The sequence below is a fragment of the Chiloscyllium plagiosum genome, chromosome 37, assembly GCF_004010195.1.
Source record: "Chiloscyllium plagiosum isolate BGI_BamShark_2017 chromosome 37, ASM401019v2, whole genome shotgun sequence".
Lineage (NCBI taxonomy): Eukaryota > Metazoa > Chordata > Chondrichthyes > Orectolobiformes > Hemiscylliidae > Chiloscyllium > Chiloscyllium plagiosum.
The window spans coordinates 27,052,664-27,068,253 of NC_057746.1; the positions used below are offsets into that span (position 1 = coordinate 27,052,664).

The following is a 15,590-nucleotide window of genomic DNA, read 5'->3' on the forward strand; positions in this document are numbered from 1 at the left end:
CTTGGTGGCTCTCTCAGTACCAGCCCCTTTGGCAAACAGAACCACTTTATTTAAAAAGGAAGAACAAAAAGCAGGATATCTCAGTGCCATGAATTAACTGGTCCCAGCCCTGTCCTGCTGTGTAAATATTAGGCAGGATTCCAAAGATGTTCATGTTTGTGTCATAAACATTCACCGAGCTCAGTCTTTGCAGCATTCACAACCCATCCAACAGTGTAAACATCCACAAAACACCTTGCAAATGGTGTTCTATACCTGTTGAACAGATTTTCAAAATCTCCTGGGAAAGTCTAAAAAATGATGGAAATTAAGGTTAAGCCAACTGCGGTGAGGGTGGAGTGCAGCTTTTCTTTGCAATTATGCAATCAACTAATGGTGGTGCTTGACTGTTGAAAACAACAAATGTCCAATTCATCTTGCAGACATTAAAACACACTGCATCAAAACAGGTGCTTCGAGTGAGATGATGTCAAGCTTCCCAAGTGTTCTTGGAGCTGCACACACCGAACAAGTAGGGAATGTTTCATCACACTCCTGACTTGTGCCTTGTAGATGGCAGATAGGAAACAGGGAGGTGCATTATGCATTGCAGAATTCCTAGACTCCGCCAACACACCATACCAGTGTTATTGGTCCAGATCACTTTCAGGTCAGTCCTGGATCGAGAGACATGGGTTTAATGCAATAACGTGGATTTTAGGTAGGAGATCAATTGTGATTGGATCGAGTGGTGAAGGAGGATTGAGAGGCTGAGTGGCCTCTTTCAGAGCCCATTTAGGAGATTCTTATAGATAGACAAGGTGCAATTTGTCTTGATGCTCTTTGGGTAACATACAGGGTGAGAGAAGGCATAACAGGTAATATTCTTCCTCTTCCCCAAAGATTGGATCCACTGATCACCTGCCATTTTAGATCAAAAGATACGGAAGTCACTCAGGTGTAAAAGGTTGGAGTGGAAGGAGAGAAGGTCTGCGTGTGATGGAGGAGACCACAGGGTGGGGGTTTAAATCAGATATAACAAATCATGGCAATATAGTGACTGAGGAAGACAAAATTAAACCCAATGCAATACTTACCCAATATCCCCACGATCATGTAACCCACAATGAAGACCATAAACAGCACGCAGCAGAGGATGTCAGTGCAACTCCTGCAGGCAAAAGATGGACAGAGGTATTGAAGTCCGTAACCAGAAAAAAAAAATCAATGATTGAAATGTCCGCTCAGCAACTGGAGAGCACTGGCCCCCAGCTAGCTCCACAGATTAGTACCATCCAAGGGCATTGGAGACAGTCCATCAATTTTATTTTTTATTCATTCATGGGATGTGGGTGTCACTGGCTAGACCAGCATTTATTGGCCATCTGTAATTGCCCAGAGGGCTGTTAGGAGTCAACCACATTGCTGTGGGTCTAGAATCACAAGTAGGCCAGACCAGTTAAGGATGGCAGTATCCTTCCCTGAAGGACATTTCTTTCCCTGACAATTGACAATGGATTTAGTCATCATTAGACCTCTAATTCCAGATATATTTAATTCCACCATCTGTCTTGGAGGGATTTGAAAATGGGGTCCTCAGAACATTACCAAGGTCTCTAGATTAACAGTCCAGAGACAAAACCACTAAGCCATCCCCTCCCCCTTACTCTGAGCACCACATCCTTACCTTCCCAGTGTACATTTTGTGTTTCGGGATCATAGTTATCTAATATAAAAAGTGAACCATTCATAAGGAGTTTTTAAGATAGTTTATTACGTTTGTCAAGATGCAACAGCCTACATGTGATATATTACTTAAATCAGACAGAAAACGTAATGGGATCAACTTTACAAATGTTTAGACTCGTCAATAAGTTATGGTCATTTATTTCATGCCCAGGTGCATTGTGGTAAACTTCATATCATGAGGTGTAAAACTCACTCTGGTGGGTAACCAAACATCTTTGTGCAGGTTACCGCATATGTATTACAATTCCCACACTTCAATCAAATATCCACATGTCTCATGCTATCTTGTCTTTACACAGACATCGTCTGTTCTTTTACCTAAAGCTCTGACCGCATGACCTCGCTAGTAGCCTTGACAATTTGAATATCTCATTTGTTAAACATTTCTCTGCTCGAGCTTTGCTTGTTACAGCTAAAACTTTAATTCCTAATTTAAACAATACACGATAGTCGAGGTTAATTCACAAATGAGGACAAACGAGGTAGCTCCACAAAATGTCTTGATCACATTAAAGTGAAGGAGTGAAAGAGAATCCTGCTCTCTGGCCATGCCAATCAAAAACTCTTCCGAGTTTTCCTCCTACTTTTCTGGTTCATCTTCCAGCTGAAGACATCAGCTGCCTGTTGAGCACTGCCACTTGACTAGGACTGCCCTGGAATCTGAGCACTTTCCTATATACCCTACGTCCAAGACCTGGCTGTTTACATTGTGTTAGCCACATGCCTGAATCCTTCTAGTCAGAGAGCACAGGAAAATTGCTCACAACATTAAAGTAACTGTCGCTCCCATGCTCAACCCCTCAGCTGGAGTCAGCTTTCATGATGTACAAATAGACTTTTGTTTTCCCTAAAGGACTGGGCTTCAGTGGCCTGGTAATCTTCATCTTTAAAATGCCTTTTGTCTTTGTTTTGAGAGAGATGTTTGGACATATAGGGAAAGATTCAAAACTTTCAGCTAAAAGGTTTCAAACTTGGCAAAAGGAAAAACGAGGGCCATAAATCCTTACACCAGGCCTCTGATGGGGGTAACGCAGCCCAACCTCTACGGGGACCCTTCACGCCAGCACCAACAAAAACAAAAAGCAAAATGTTGCAGACATTGGAAATCTGATGACAAAAAAATGCCTAAGATGATGGAAATTCTCAAGTCAGCCAACACCACTGGAGCGAAAAGCAAACTTAATGTGTCAGGTCGAGTTGACCTCTCACTAAAACACAGGCCTATTTTCAGCAGTGATGTAAAGGAGCCAGTGTTGGACTGGGGTGGACAAAGTTAAAAATCACAACACCAGGTTACAGTCCAACAGGTTTATCTGTAAGCATTATCTTTCGTAACACTGCTCCTTCAGGTGGTTGAAGGAGCAACGCTCCGAAAGCTAGTGCTTCCAAATAAACCTGTTGGACTATAACCTGGTGTTGTGTGATTTTAGTTTGAGCAGGTTTTGTTAGTGTCTCAATTGTTTTCCTCACAGGCAAAGATACTGAAAGTGAATACTTGGCCAGGATACAATTCTGGCTCGCTTCAACCTGCCACCATGCCTATTTGGGATGGGCTTCACAAGGTTTTTAAAAAAAAAATCAGGAAAATGCTGTACAGAGAACAAGTCCCACGCACTTGTAACAACATTGCGTTGTACTTAGACTGCAACCTGACGTGTATCAATAAGGAGGTGGTCCCTTCATTCCCAGTTTATAAACACCTTTGCCCATAATTGGTTGCTTAACTAAAATGCCTGAAGCGCCTTTAAAAGGGAACGCCTCTATTCCCTTTTAAAGGAGCCACAGGATAATTGCATTTAAAAAGCGCCTTTAGTTAAAGCAATCTTCAGGTGCAACACAGGAGCACAAACAAAACTCAGTTCAATACCAAGCCACATGAGACGCTTTTGTAAACCCGTTCTAATATCCTGATCAACCCAAAACACTGACCAAGCGACCAAAGTATTTCACACAGTCAATTGTACCCTTCCAAGGCGAAAGTGAGGATTACAGATGCTGGAGATTACAGTCAAGAGAATGCGGTGCTGGAAAAGCACAGGTCAGGCAGCATCCGAGGAGCAGGAGAGTCGACGTTTGGGGCAGAAGTCCTTCATCAGGAATCACTCCTGCTCCTCGGATGCTGCCTGACCTGCTGTGCTTTTCCAGCACCACGCTCTCTCGACTGTACAGTACCTTTCTAATATCAGTGAAGCTGAATCTTGGTTTGAGGGGAGGTGGGAGGAAGGTTGTGTGCTCTGACAGAGAAAAGGAGAGGCAAGAAGATGAAAAAACAAACCAAAGTAAAAGTAAATTGAAAAATAAAAAGAAAGCAGCTATGGAGCACGGAACATAAAAAGAGACTACATTATGCCGCGCCCATTCCAATCACGTTATTGTACCCGGTTAAAACTGGGAAACAGTACATTAAACAGTGCTGCTTTATAAATAGCTGGGGGAGGGGGGGAAAGAGTCTCTTTCATAGACTTTTCATGGGTATTTTTATCTCCACAGTCATCTGCGAAACTAATAATCCCAAGTTTCAGACTCCTTCCATTTTTAGGAGCGAAGGTGAATCCCTAGTTAATGCATACACTTAAAAACAATTCATGTTCAATAAACAAGCATCGGAAAGTTAACAAAAAGGGAGATCTGAATTAATGTAGGCGGAAGTGAGGTCTGCAGATGCTGGAGATTAGAGTCGAGAGTGTGGTGTTGGAAAAGCACAGCAGGTCAGGCAGCATCCGAGGAGCAGGAGAATCGACATTTCAGGCATAAGCCCCAAAATTCCTCAAAAACCTTAATATAATGCACTTAGGCCACATTGTACCTTGGGCTCGCAAGTTGAAGAAGTGTGCGTAGCATTTGAGTATCGATCCTGTCCAAATCTCATCAGGGCACATCGAGAAACGGAATTCGATCACCATGGCACATTTGCAGACTCAGTCAGTGCCTTCCGACCAGGAACACACTGGGGAGTCTCCAAGAATTAAAAACTGACTGACTTACGAGCAAAGTAAGATCAATAGCTTATTTCGATGTCTGTTAACCGGTGTTTGCAGGTTTTGTATCAATAATTTAAAAGGAAGGAGTGAAGGCTCACTGGGTTGATTTGACAGATGTGATGCACAGGGTTCGAGTCAGAGCCAGAAAGTCAGATCTTCAGCACTGAAGATTGCTGAAGGCCGGTCGGATTCAGGCCAGTCAAAAAGAACGATGTTCTACAATGGAAAGCTGAGTAATTCAGGTCATCAGTTGCTGGAGCTCAGAAGAATGGGAGGTGCATTGTACCGAAATGTACAAGCTTTTGAAGGGGCTTGATAGGGTAGCCAGTGAGTAGCTGGTTGGGGAAGCTAAAGCGCAGAGATCATTCAGCACCATGGTGGGGGAAACCTCTCCATCAAAAGACTCTTTGGGATTATCCACCCCAGAGTTGTGGGGACAGTACACGTTTTGAATCTTACCTGTTTTTGATTGGACCCCTGAAAGTCGGATCATATTTGGCTGGTTCCCCTGGTAACAAAACGGAAATATGAAGGGTTAGAGCAGCCTGCGTTTCAGCTGTTAGCTACAAATGCAACACCGCGTTCCACACCGCGCCACCCACCCCCACAACAACTTCCCCCACCAGCCCCCTCCCAGTGCCCAACAAACCCAGCTCCGTCTCAGGGGTTTTAAAACCACAGAAAAAGGTCAACACAGCAGTCAAACCAACCAACAAATTCACAGGAAAGGTGCAAGTAAACCAGCGGTAAGACTGCCTGAGATTCTAACTTTACTTACATTAAACCAGGACCGCTTAAGTGTCAAACGATTAGATGGGGGTGGAAATTCCAAAGTGCATTCAGGAGAGCTTTTTGTGCTGATCTGTACATAGTGCTACTGGGGATGGGGACAGCCCTAGACGTAATCCTGGGGAATGAAGGCAGCCAAGTGGTTGAAGTTAAAATGGACATGCATTTTGGGGATAGTGGTTGTAACGTTAAGTCTCAACGTCATAATGGAAAGGGAGAAGGAAAGTGCAGAAGTTGGGGTAAGGCCAATTTGCCGATCATTAGGCAGGATCTAGCAAACATGGACCGGGAGCAACTACTTGCAGATAAACCTATGTTTGCAAAGTGGGAATCTTTAAAACGTAGTATAGCGAGAATTCAGGGCCAGCGTGTCCCTCTAAAGGGTGACCGGCGAGGGCAGCAAGTCTAAGAAACCCTGGATGTCGAGTGACATTGAAAGTTTGGTTAAAAAAAAGGAAAATTAAACATTGGTTAGGCCACAGACAGAATGCTGTATGCGCTCAGTTCTATTGGAAGGATGTGACTGCACCAGAGAGAGAGACAGAGAGAGAGACAGAGAGCAAAGGAGATTCACCAGGATGGAGTTGAAAAATCTCAGTAACGAGAAGAGACTGGACAGGCTGGATTTGTTTTTCTAAGAGAGAGAGGAGGCGTACAAAATCATGAGGGGCATAGGCAGAGCAGATCACGAGAATTTGAGGAGGCTTCAAAGATCAGAGGGCAGACGTTTAAGGTGAGGAGCAAGGAGAAAAACAAAATATTTTCACCCAGAGAGTAGAAGAACATGAGACCTGAGGGGATGGTGGAAGCAGGTACTCAAGATTTAAGAAGCATCTGGATGATCAATTAAAATATCAGGACATTGAAGGCTATTGATCAAGTATCGATTAGTGTAGTTTAGCATTTGTTAGTTGGTTGGTAGAAACATGGTGAGCCAAAGGGCCTGTTTCTGTGCTGTGAGATTAAGGAATGGCTGTTGATAAGTTGATAAAAGAAGATTTTAGTTTCTAAAATTTAAAATGAAAAGAACACCATTCAGTATTCCAAAACAATCATTGCACCAAAGCTTATTTTAAAAATGCACTGGAGATTTATAAAAATGTGATATGCATTGAAAAAGGAGCTGCTTTACAGATGGAGACTATGTTTCAGGCACTGATCATGTTTACATCGATATTTTGAAAACGGATTTCATCTTTAAATAAAAAGGCTGCACATTTAAAAGGGGAGATTGGAGCATTCACTTTTACTTTGAAATCCAAATTCCCAAATGACAACAACAATATTAACAATAATACAAACATTCATCCAGAGTTACAACACTAGCATCTACCTGGTGGTGTGGAAAACTGTCCAGATATGTCCCATCTACAGGACAAATCCAACGCAGTCAGTCAATTAATGCCCCAGTCTACTCTCAGTAATCAGCAAGGTGAGGAAAGGGGTCATCGATAGTATTATCGAGTAGCACTTATTCAGCAATAACTTGCTTACAACTCTGTCAGTTTGAATTCTGCCAAGTCTACAGAGCTCCTAGAACAGCTGAACTCACAGTAGGAAGTGTGTCTGCCATTAATATCAAAGGCAGCATTTGACTGAGTGGATCAAGGAACCCTAGAAAAACTGAAGACGTGGGAACTGGGGAGGGGTGTGGGGAGAAGGAGGAGCTCTCCCACTGGTTAGAATCATATAGAGTCATACACCCTGGAGTCAAAGAGAGTCATACTTCATGGAAACAGACCCTTCAGTCCAACCAGTCCATGCTGAACATAATCCCAAACTAAACTAGTCCTACCTGCCTGCTCCTGGCCCACATCCCTCCAAACATTTCCTAATCATGTACTTATCCAATGTCTTTTAAATGTTGTAATTGAGGAAGACGGTTGTGCTTGTTTGAGGTCAGTCATCCAGGACATCTCTGCAAGAGTTCCTCGTGATAGTGCCCTAGGCCTAACAATCTACAGCTGCTTTGCCACTGACGTTTCCTCCATCTAAAAAAGGTCAAAAGTGGGGATGTTTGCCAATGATTGCACAGTGTTCAGCACCATTTAATGACTCCTCAGGTACTGAACAGTTCAAATGCAGCAACTGGAAGTCAGAGTTGTGGTCACAGACTTCAAGGAGCCATTCTGCAAAACACTCAACTATACACATTCAGCCAAGCCATTGTGAAAGATTCCAGGTCATGAACAAACTGAATCAAAACAACTGTAGGTGAATCACAGTTTCATTTAGAAGGTGGGATGGTGATAAGGACAAGAAGTGTTGCATTTCTGCTTTTTAATGTTTAAAAGATATCATAGAGAAGGTTTGGCAGTGACTGAGGAGGATTGCATGAAGGCTTCTACCCAGTTACTTCCTCAAGATTCAATAAACATTGGCTTCACAAGACGTGCCCCTTTTAACATCATGTTGACTATTCATTAATTCTATTCTGTCAAAGATCAGGTTTGCTGAAACCGACAGCACCAATGTATCGGGGAATCAGCTAAACCAAAACACACAAAAAGACAAGCCAAGACTAGGAGAAAGTGAGGACTGCAGATGCTGGAGATCAGAGTTGAGAGTGTGGTGCTGGATAAGCACAGCAGGTCAGGCAGTATCCGAGGAGGAGGAGAGTCAATGTTTCGGGCATAAGCCTTTCATCAGGAATGTGGGCCACGTTCCTGATGAAGGGCTTATGCTTGAAACATCAACTCTCCTGCTCCCCGGATGCTGCCTGACCTGCTTTGCTTATCCAGCGCCACACTTTTTGACCACAAGCTAGGATTAGTCTAGTCTCAAGACCAGATTTGCAAAACTGGGATCAGTAAGGATTAGGGTTAGATAGTTGGGAGGGCAGCCCAGTTGTAACACTGGGGAAAGATCAACATGATCTCATTGAGCAGGAGAACAGACTCAAATAGACCTACTTCTACTCCTACATTTTATGATTTAACATGGTGGCATATTGGTAATGTCACTGGACTAGTTACCTGGAGGACATGGTGAATCTTCTAGGAAAATGGGTACAAATCTCAACATTATTGGAATTACCATTCAGTTGAATGGAGTATAGAGTTAGTCTCAGTTAGAGTTATCATCAATTGTTTGGAGAAAAAGAAAAGACTCATCAGGTTCACTGATGTGCTTAGGGAAGGAAATCTGCCTTCGTCACCCAGTCAGGCCTACATGTGACTCTAGACCCACAGCAATGTGACTCAAACATCCTCTGGAATGAGACCACACTTGGGAATGGGCAATAAATGCTAGCTTGCCAGTGACATCATCATCCTGTTGAGGCCTGAATAAAAACAAAAACAAGTCCCTGAGTCACTAACAACTAAAACACAATTCTATACGTTAGAGCAGACTGCAGATCAAAGTCCTAGCAACAAACACAGCATGTTACCTCAGGGAAACCGATCTGCGATTGAGAAAGGCATGGAAATCTGAAGAACATTAGCATTTCTGACTGTGTACTAATTTTGAATTAATCACTACCATTAAACTTCTGAATAATTATTCTCTGTAGTCTTATCAGACAAAGTGGTCCACTTCAACAAATCGCTCTCTCCAGCACTGATACACAATGGCAGCAAGAGTTTATACACAAGCTACATTGCAGTAATTCACAAAGCACCCTTCGACTGAACTAACCCACCATCTAGAAGGACAAGGGCAGCAGGTGTGTCGGGAACACCACCATCTGCAAGTTCCCCTCTGAGAAATTCACCACTGTTACTTGGAAATATGTCACTGTCACTGGGTCAAAATCCTAGAACGCCCATCCTAATGAATCTATCACAGCACAGTTCAAGGCAGCAGGCTACCACTACCTTCAAGGGCAACTAGGGATGGGCATTATATGATGGCCTAGCCAACGATACCCACATCCCATGAATGCATTTTTCAAAACTACTGTTATGGACTAGGCCACACCACTCAAACACTTTCTTAAGCAGGAAGCCCAGACCATAACGTTGCAATTTGTTTTGCTAAGGGTACAGTGAAAATTACCCAGAGTCAGTTAGTGATGCTGATTTCCAGGTTTTAAAAACAGAAAAAACGTTATTCACAAAATTACACAACGAAACACAAAGGACAGAATAAAGAACCCCTACAGAACTTAGTCTATCCAATCTAGCCTTAATTATGCTGTTCCAAATATACACAACAGTCCCAGTAAGCAAATCCACCCCCCCCCCCCCGACTTAAAATACAGTTAAACAAAATGAAATAGATGCTTACAGGTTGAAGTCAGAAGGGCAGAAAGAGAACGTTTAGGAAACGGTTTCCACACAGCCCACAGTTGAACTCCTAACTAGTTCTGGACTGAACTGCTCAGCTAGAGAGCTGACCACTCCCCTTCCATTATATAGGTCTAAAACATAACCACTTTGGCCTGAAGTCTCATCTGTTTACATACAAAGGTCTCTCAAAATCCTTTTCATATCTGTACCAAACTAGTCTAAATTGGAGACTGGCCTGTTTACGACCCCTCTGAAAAAAAAAAATCAAGGACAAAAAAAAAAAGAGACCAGCTTTGTGACACTACGTTATCGTTCCTTCACTGTCGCTGGGTCAAAAACTTGGAACTCCCTCCCTAATAACACAGTGGGTGTTTCTATACCTGAGAACTGCAGTGGTTTGACAGGGCAGCCCACTTTCTCCAAGATAAGTGGGGATGGGCACTAAATGCTGGCCCAGGCAGCAATGCTCAAATCCCATGAACAATTTTTTTTAAAAAATGAACAAAGTGATCAATTTGACAAATCAAACTGTAGTTGACCTTTACCTCAATTTTATATCCCTCAAAACCCTTACTTTCAAACTTCAATTCATTTCGCTCAGTCTCAAAAATTTCAAGTCACACAGATCTTCCTCTTCAATCTTCTATCTACTTTCTCAACAGCATTTGAGTTCTGATGTGCATGATGGTGTGTATATAAAGCACTATCCTCATGTCACAATCACTGATAGTGCTTATGGTTCACGAGTCATTTTTGGGCTGTCAGAAGGCATCGAACTCACCTTTCACAGTCTCTAACACACTGATCACTTATTGTGAAGAGCAGGCCTTAGCAACACACTCCTCACTGCTAAAACAGTGTTAAGATATGCTTCAAGACAAAGGAATGTAAGCAAGCCATCAAGTCTTTTGTTCTGCCATTGAAATGAAATCATAACGTAATTAAAACTCAACACCAGGTTATAGTCCAGATTTATTGGGAAGTACTAGATTTTGGTGTGCTGTTTCTTCGTCAGGTAGCCAGTCAGGACTAGCTGCCTGAAGGACCAGTGCTCCGAACGTTAGTACTTCCAAATAAACTTGTTGGACTATAACCTGGCATTGAGAGTTTTAACTTTGTCCACCCCAATCCAACACCAGCACTTCCTCCTCCTCATCATCTAACAGTGCTCAACTCCACTTTCCTTCCCTATATCCATCATCAGTGATTCCCTTATGGATTAAAATGTTGCCAGTTTCAGCCTTGAATATACTTGATTTCCCAGTCTCGCAGACCTTGACAATAAAGAATTCCACAAACTCACCACTCCCCATGAGAAGAAATTCCTCATCTGTCCCAAACGGACGAGCTCTTACTCAGATTATCCTCGTTTCTCTCTTGTGGGAGAGTCTCTTTATGCATCTACCCTGTTGTGAAGTGTCCTATGAATTTTCTATGTTCCAATAAAGATCCCCTCCCAATCTTCTGTATTACAAGCCCGAGCTACTCCTCACCCCAAGATAACTGCTCCAAACCCAGGAGCAACCGACTGAACCTTCTCTGGACTCCAGTTCGTTAAGATCTTTCCTTAGATAAGGGGTCCAAAAACTGTTCACAGATACAAAGTGTGGCCTGACTAGTGCCTGGTATAGGTTTAGCAAAGTATTGTTTTACTCCAAGCAGTTTTATTCATCTCATTCTCCCAGCTCTCTCTTTCTGCCGCCCGCCCCGCCCCCCCCCCACCCCCACCCCCCACAAATCTATGGGCTGTGGGCAACTTCAGCATTTGTGGTTCATCTCTATTTGCCTAAGAGAGCAGTTAAGAGTCAAGCATGTTGTTATGGGTCACATGGTACACATATGCTAGACTTTGGCAAGGATGGGATTCCAACAAATTAATGATCGCTTCATGGTCTCTCATGAAATTTTGATTCCAGATATATTCAGAAATTATTTAAGTTTCGTGGTGGGATTTGAAACCATGACCCTAGAGCTTTAGCCTAGGCCTCTGGATGAACTAATCCAGGGACATTACTATCACAACTAGCTCAAACTAAGTTTTGCTTTCTCACCATTCAGTCTAATCTCAGTCAATCTTTCCGTGCTGTATGACTCTTCCTCATCTGCCGACCATTCTGCCCATTAACTCTCACTGGACTATACCCGCTAGAATTTGAGGTGGGGGAGGATCTGATAGAAACATATAAAAATTACGAAGAGATTAGATGAGATAGAAGCAGAGAGGTTGCTTTCAAAGGGTGAAACTAGAGGTATAGCCTCAAAGTAAGGGGGACCAGATTTCTGACAGAGTTGAAGAGGAACTTCTTCACCCAAAGGGTTGTGAATCTGTGGAATTCCCTGCCCAGTGAAGCAGTTGAGGCTACCTCTCTGAATGTTTTTATAGGCAAAGATAGATAGATTTTTGATTAGTAAAGGAATTAAGGGTTCAGATGAGCGGGAGGGTAAGTGGAGTAGAGTCCCCAAAAAGATCAGCCATGATCTTATTAAATGGAAGAGCAGACTGGAGCACCAGATGACCTATTCCTGCTTCTTTTTCCTTCCTCCTTAAACCTCTCCCTTCTACACACCCCCTGTATTAAAATCATTACTAATTGCAGCAGCCCTGCTCCCACCCCCAACACCAATAACCGATTTACCCCAGAACACAGAGTTGGACAGTCTGAAAACGGAATGGGGGGCAAACAATTACTTCCTCAAACACCAAAAGCGAAGAAAACATTTCAGTGATGCAGTCAGGTAACAGCAGCTCAGTTAGATTGTACACAATTCACAGTCCACAGGGAGCAGAGCTGTCCCTTCAGAGGATTGACAAACAGATGGTGCAGCACACAGTAAGTCTCACCACAGCCTCACCTCATCGGTAATACCGAGCACCGCAGTTTACCAAACAGACAAGAGCATTGCAACCCTGGATAAATATTGACAAAAGAACCACACAAACTCCCCACCCCAGGAGCACAATGTTCTCCAACCAATCCACATCCAAATTGCAGAATCAAACCTCCTCCCTCCTCAGCCACCAAGACATGCCATCCCAGGAGTAGAGCTCTTTTGCCAACCCTCCCACCCTACCCTGAGCCCGGCCCTGTAACAAACATAATGGCTCACCAGTTGGTCAGAGACCCACAGAGCCCCAATATAATGAACACACCCCTAGGAATTGAAGTTTGTAATTCTTAGACATGACGCCTCACTCACTGCATTTTAACAGTTATTCTTATCAGAACACAGTGGCTGGCCAGATATGGAGGAGGAGGCTTCAAAGTGGGAGCCTACAGATCTTTCCCCCAAAGTTTCTCTGACATCCACGACTCGAGATGAAATGCAAGCCGCAATGTGAAAGAAGAGTTTAATTTTCTTTAAAAATCACATTCCTCAGGCTCTCTATAAATTCATAAAGGTAAACCTCAACAAGAATACTTTGATGCAATGGTAAAGCAGACCCTCCTCACAAAAGATTGAGGGAGTGCCACACCGTTAGTGGCTCTGTTAAATCACCATCCTGTCTCCCCCTCTCTGGAAAACGTAAACTACTAAGTAATCTAATCTAATCTAATCTACCTCATTGCAATGATTTGGAGAGGATGCAGATTAGATTCTCCTACAGTGTGGGAACAGGCCCTTCAGCCAAACAAGTCCATACCGACCCTCCGCAGAGTAACCCACCCAGACCCATTTCCCTCTGACTAATGCATCAACTACCATGGGCAATTTGGCATGGCCAATTCACCCTGACCTGCACATCTTTGGACTGTGGGAGGAAACCCACGCAGACACTGGGAGAATGGGCATCTGTCTGTGTGGAGTTTGCACAAGGTGGGAATTGAACCCAGGTTCCTGGCACTGTGAGGCAGCAGTGCTAACCACTGAGCCACTGTGCCACCCACTTGAGGCTACAAGAAAATCAGTCACATGGTATTCTTGTGGTGCAGTGATCATGTCTCTACCTCTAGACCATGAGACGTGGGTTGAAGTCCCACCTGCTGCAGGAATGTATAGTATCAGGCATTAGCTTATTGACTGGTCGAGCAGGCTTGACAGGCTGAATAGCCTACTCCTGCTCCTTTTTCATAAGGAGTAGGATGTGGAGTGGGCCATTCGGCCCCTTATGTCTGCTGCACCGTTCACCTTGATCATGGCTGATCTGCCCTAGGCCTCTGTTCCTCTTCAATGCCAATTCACTTTTTGATATTTCAAAAACTTTTGTACCTCTTTTCAAATGCTTTCCACGATCTAGCCTCCAGAGCACGGAGGTAGAGAAAATGACATTCATTACCCCTCTCTGGGAGAAGAGACTTTCTTGCAACTGTTTTAAATGTCTGTTCCTTTATTCTGTAACTATGACCTGGAGCTGAGATTATCTGGCTAATGGAAACTTCTTCCCATCATTTAACCATCCCTCAGAATCTTGTGAATTTCAATAAGATCATCCCTCATTTTTCACACGTTTGTCAGAGCACAGGGATTGTCTGCAGACTGGGCAATATTTATCCCTTAATCAAGATGATCAAAAAAAAAACCCTAGCAGCTGCATGTCCGTTACCTCATTGCTGTTGTGGGATTTTGCTGTCCACAAAGTCTCAGAGCACATTTCGTACATTGCAACATTACTTGACTACACTTCACAAAGCTCTTCATCGGCTGTGAAAGACCTGAGCTCAGGAAAGGCACCGCTGCTTCTGTCTTGCAAATGATTCGAAAGGAGGGCTGTGCTCTGCGAGCAACACAAAACTAAACGCATGGACACGCGGAGACTTGTTATATCCGCGCGGCGCTCTGACTCCTTTAGAAATTCAAATCAGGCGAGGCTTTCGGAGACTTGCTCCTGGTTTAAAAATTAATCAGAACAAATCGGTTACCCGAGAGGCAGCTATGCAGAACAACACAGTACAGTTCCGCACGGCTGCTCGATTAACAATGAGCGCGGTTGCATTCATAATGAGAGAGCTCAAGTGTTAACAGGGATCAGAGACAGCGAAGGTTAACTCTCAGATAGGGGAAAGGCAGTGCACACAAGCAAAACCCACAGTCATTCAACACTATTTCACAACAGTTGAAATCGCATCACGCTTCCAGCTCTGAATTTGGACACGCTCAAAAGACAGAGGGAAGTCATTCAACGATTGTAATAGGCCTAACCACAGCCTCTTCCCCTCTATTGCTGTCGCTCCCGGGCCTTACAGCTGCAGGCGGAGGTAGAGAAGCCAAAAGCTTCAGGGAGGGAATTCCAGAGCGCAGAGCGGAGGCGGTAGACCCGGGTGACAATCCCAATGCAACGCGGAGGGAATCTTTCAGATGTGTTGTCAAACCGACATCCTGACTGCTCTCTTGGGTGGAGGCACGTTACCCTTTTTAAAGGAAGAGCAAGTTTTGATTTGATTTGATTTATTATTGTCGCGCGTACCCAGGTATGGTACAAAGTTCTGTTTTGCGAGCAGTACAGGCAGGTCATAACATACAGGGGTATAGAACAGAGCGAGGAATACAACGTTACTGCTGCAAAGAAAAGTGCACCAGGGAGAGATTGACATTAGGTTTGAAATTTGAAAGGTCCACTCAGAAGTCTAATAGCAGCAGGTGAAGAAGCTGTTCTTGAATCTGTTGGTAGCTGTGTTTAAGTTTTGAATTTTCTACCTGTTGGAAGAGATTATAACTCGGTGGGAGTGGTCTTTGATGATGTAGGGCTTATACCTGAACTGGATCAGTGGTGCTGGAAGAGCACAGCAGTTCAGGCAGCATCCGAGGAGCATTAAATCAACGTTTCGGGCAAAAGCCCTTCATCAGGAATACAGGCAGAGAGAGCCTGAAGGGTGGAGAGATAAGCTAGAGGAGGGTCGGGGTGGGGAGAAAGTAGCATAGA

At 43.7% G+C, this 15,590-nt stretch overlaps 1 protein-coding gene across 2 annotated transcripts in view; it reads right to left on the reverse strand.

The window, feature by feature from the left end:
* Window positions 1-15,590, reverse strand: part of slc44a4 (solute carrier family 44 member 4) — a 91,276-nt gene that overhangs the window by 40,181 nt on the left and 35,505 nt on the right. For both annotated transcript variants that reach the window (XM_043678175.1, XM_043678174.1), the window contains exons 2-3: window positions 5,169-5,217; window positions 1,077-1,150 (exon numbers count right to left, since the gene is read on the reverse strand). In XM_043678175.1, the coding sequence (XP_043534110.1) occupies window positions 1,077-1,150; window positions 5,169-5,217 (123 nt within the window). The remainder of the gene's footprint in view (window positions 1-1,076; window positions 1,151-5,168; window positions 5,218-15,590) is intronic.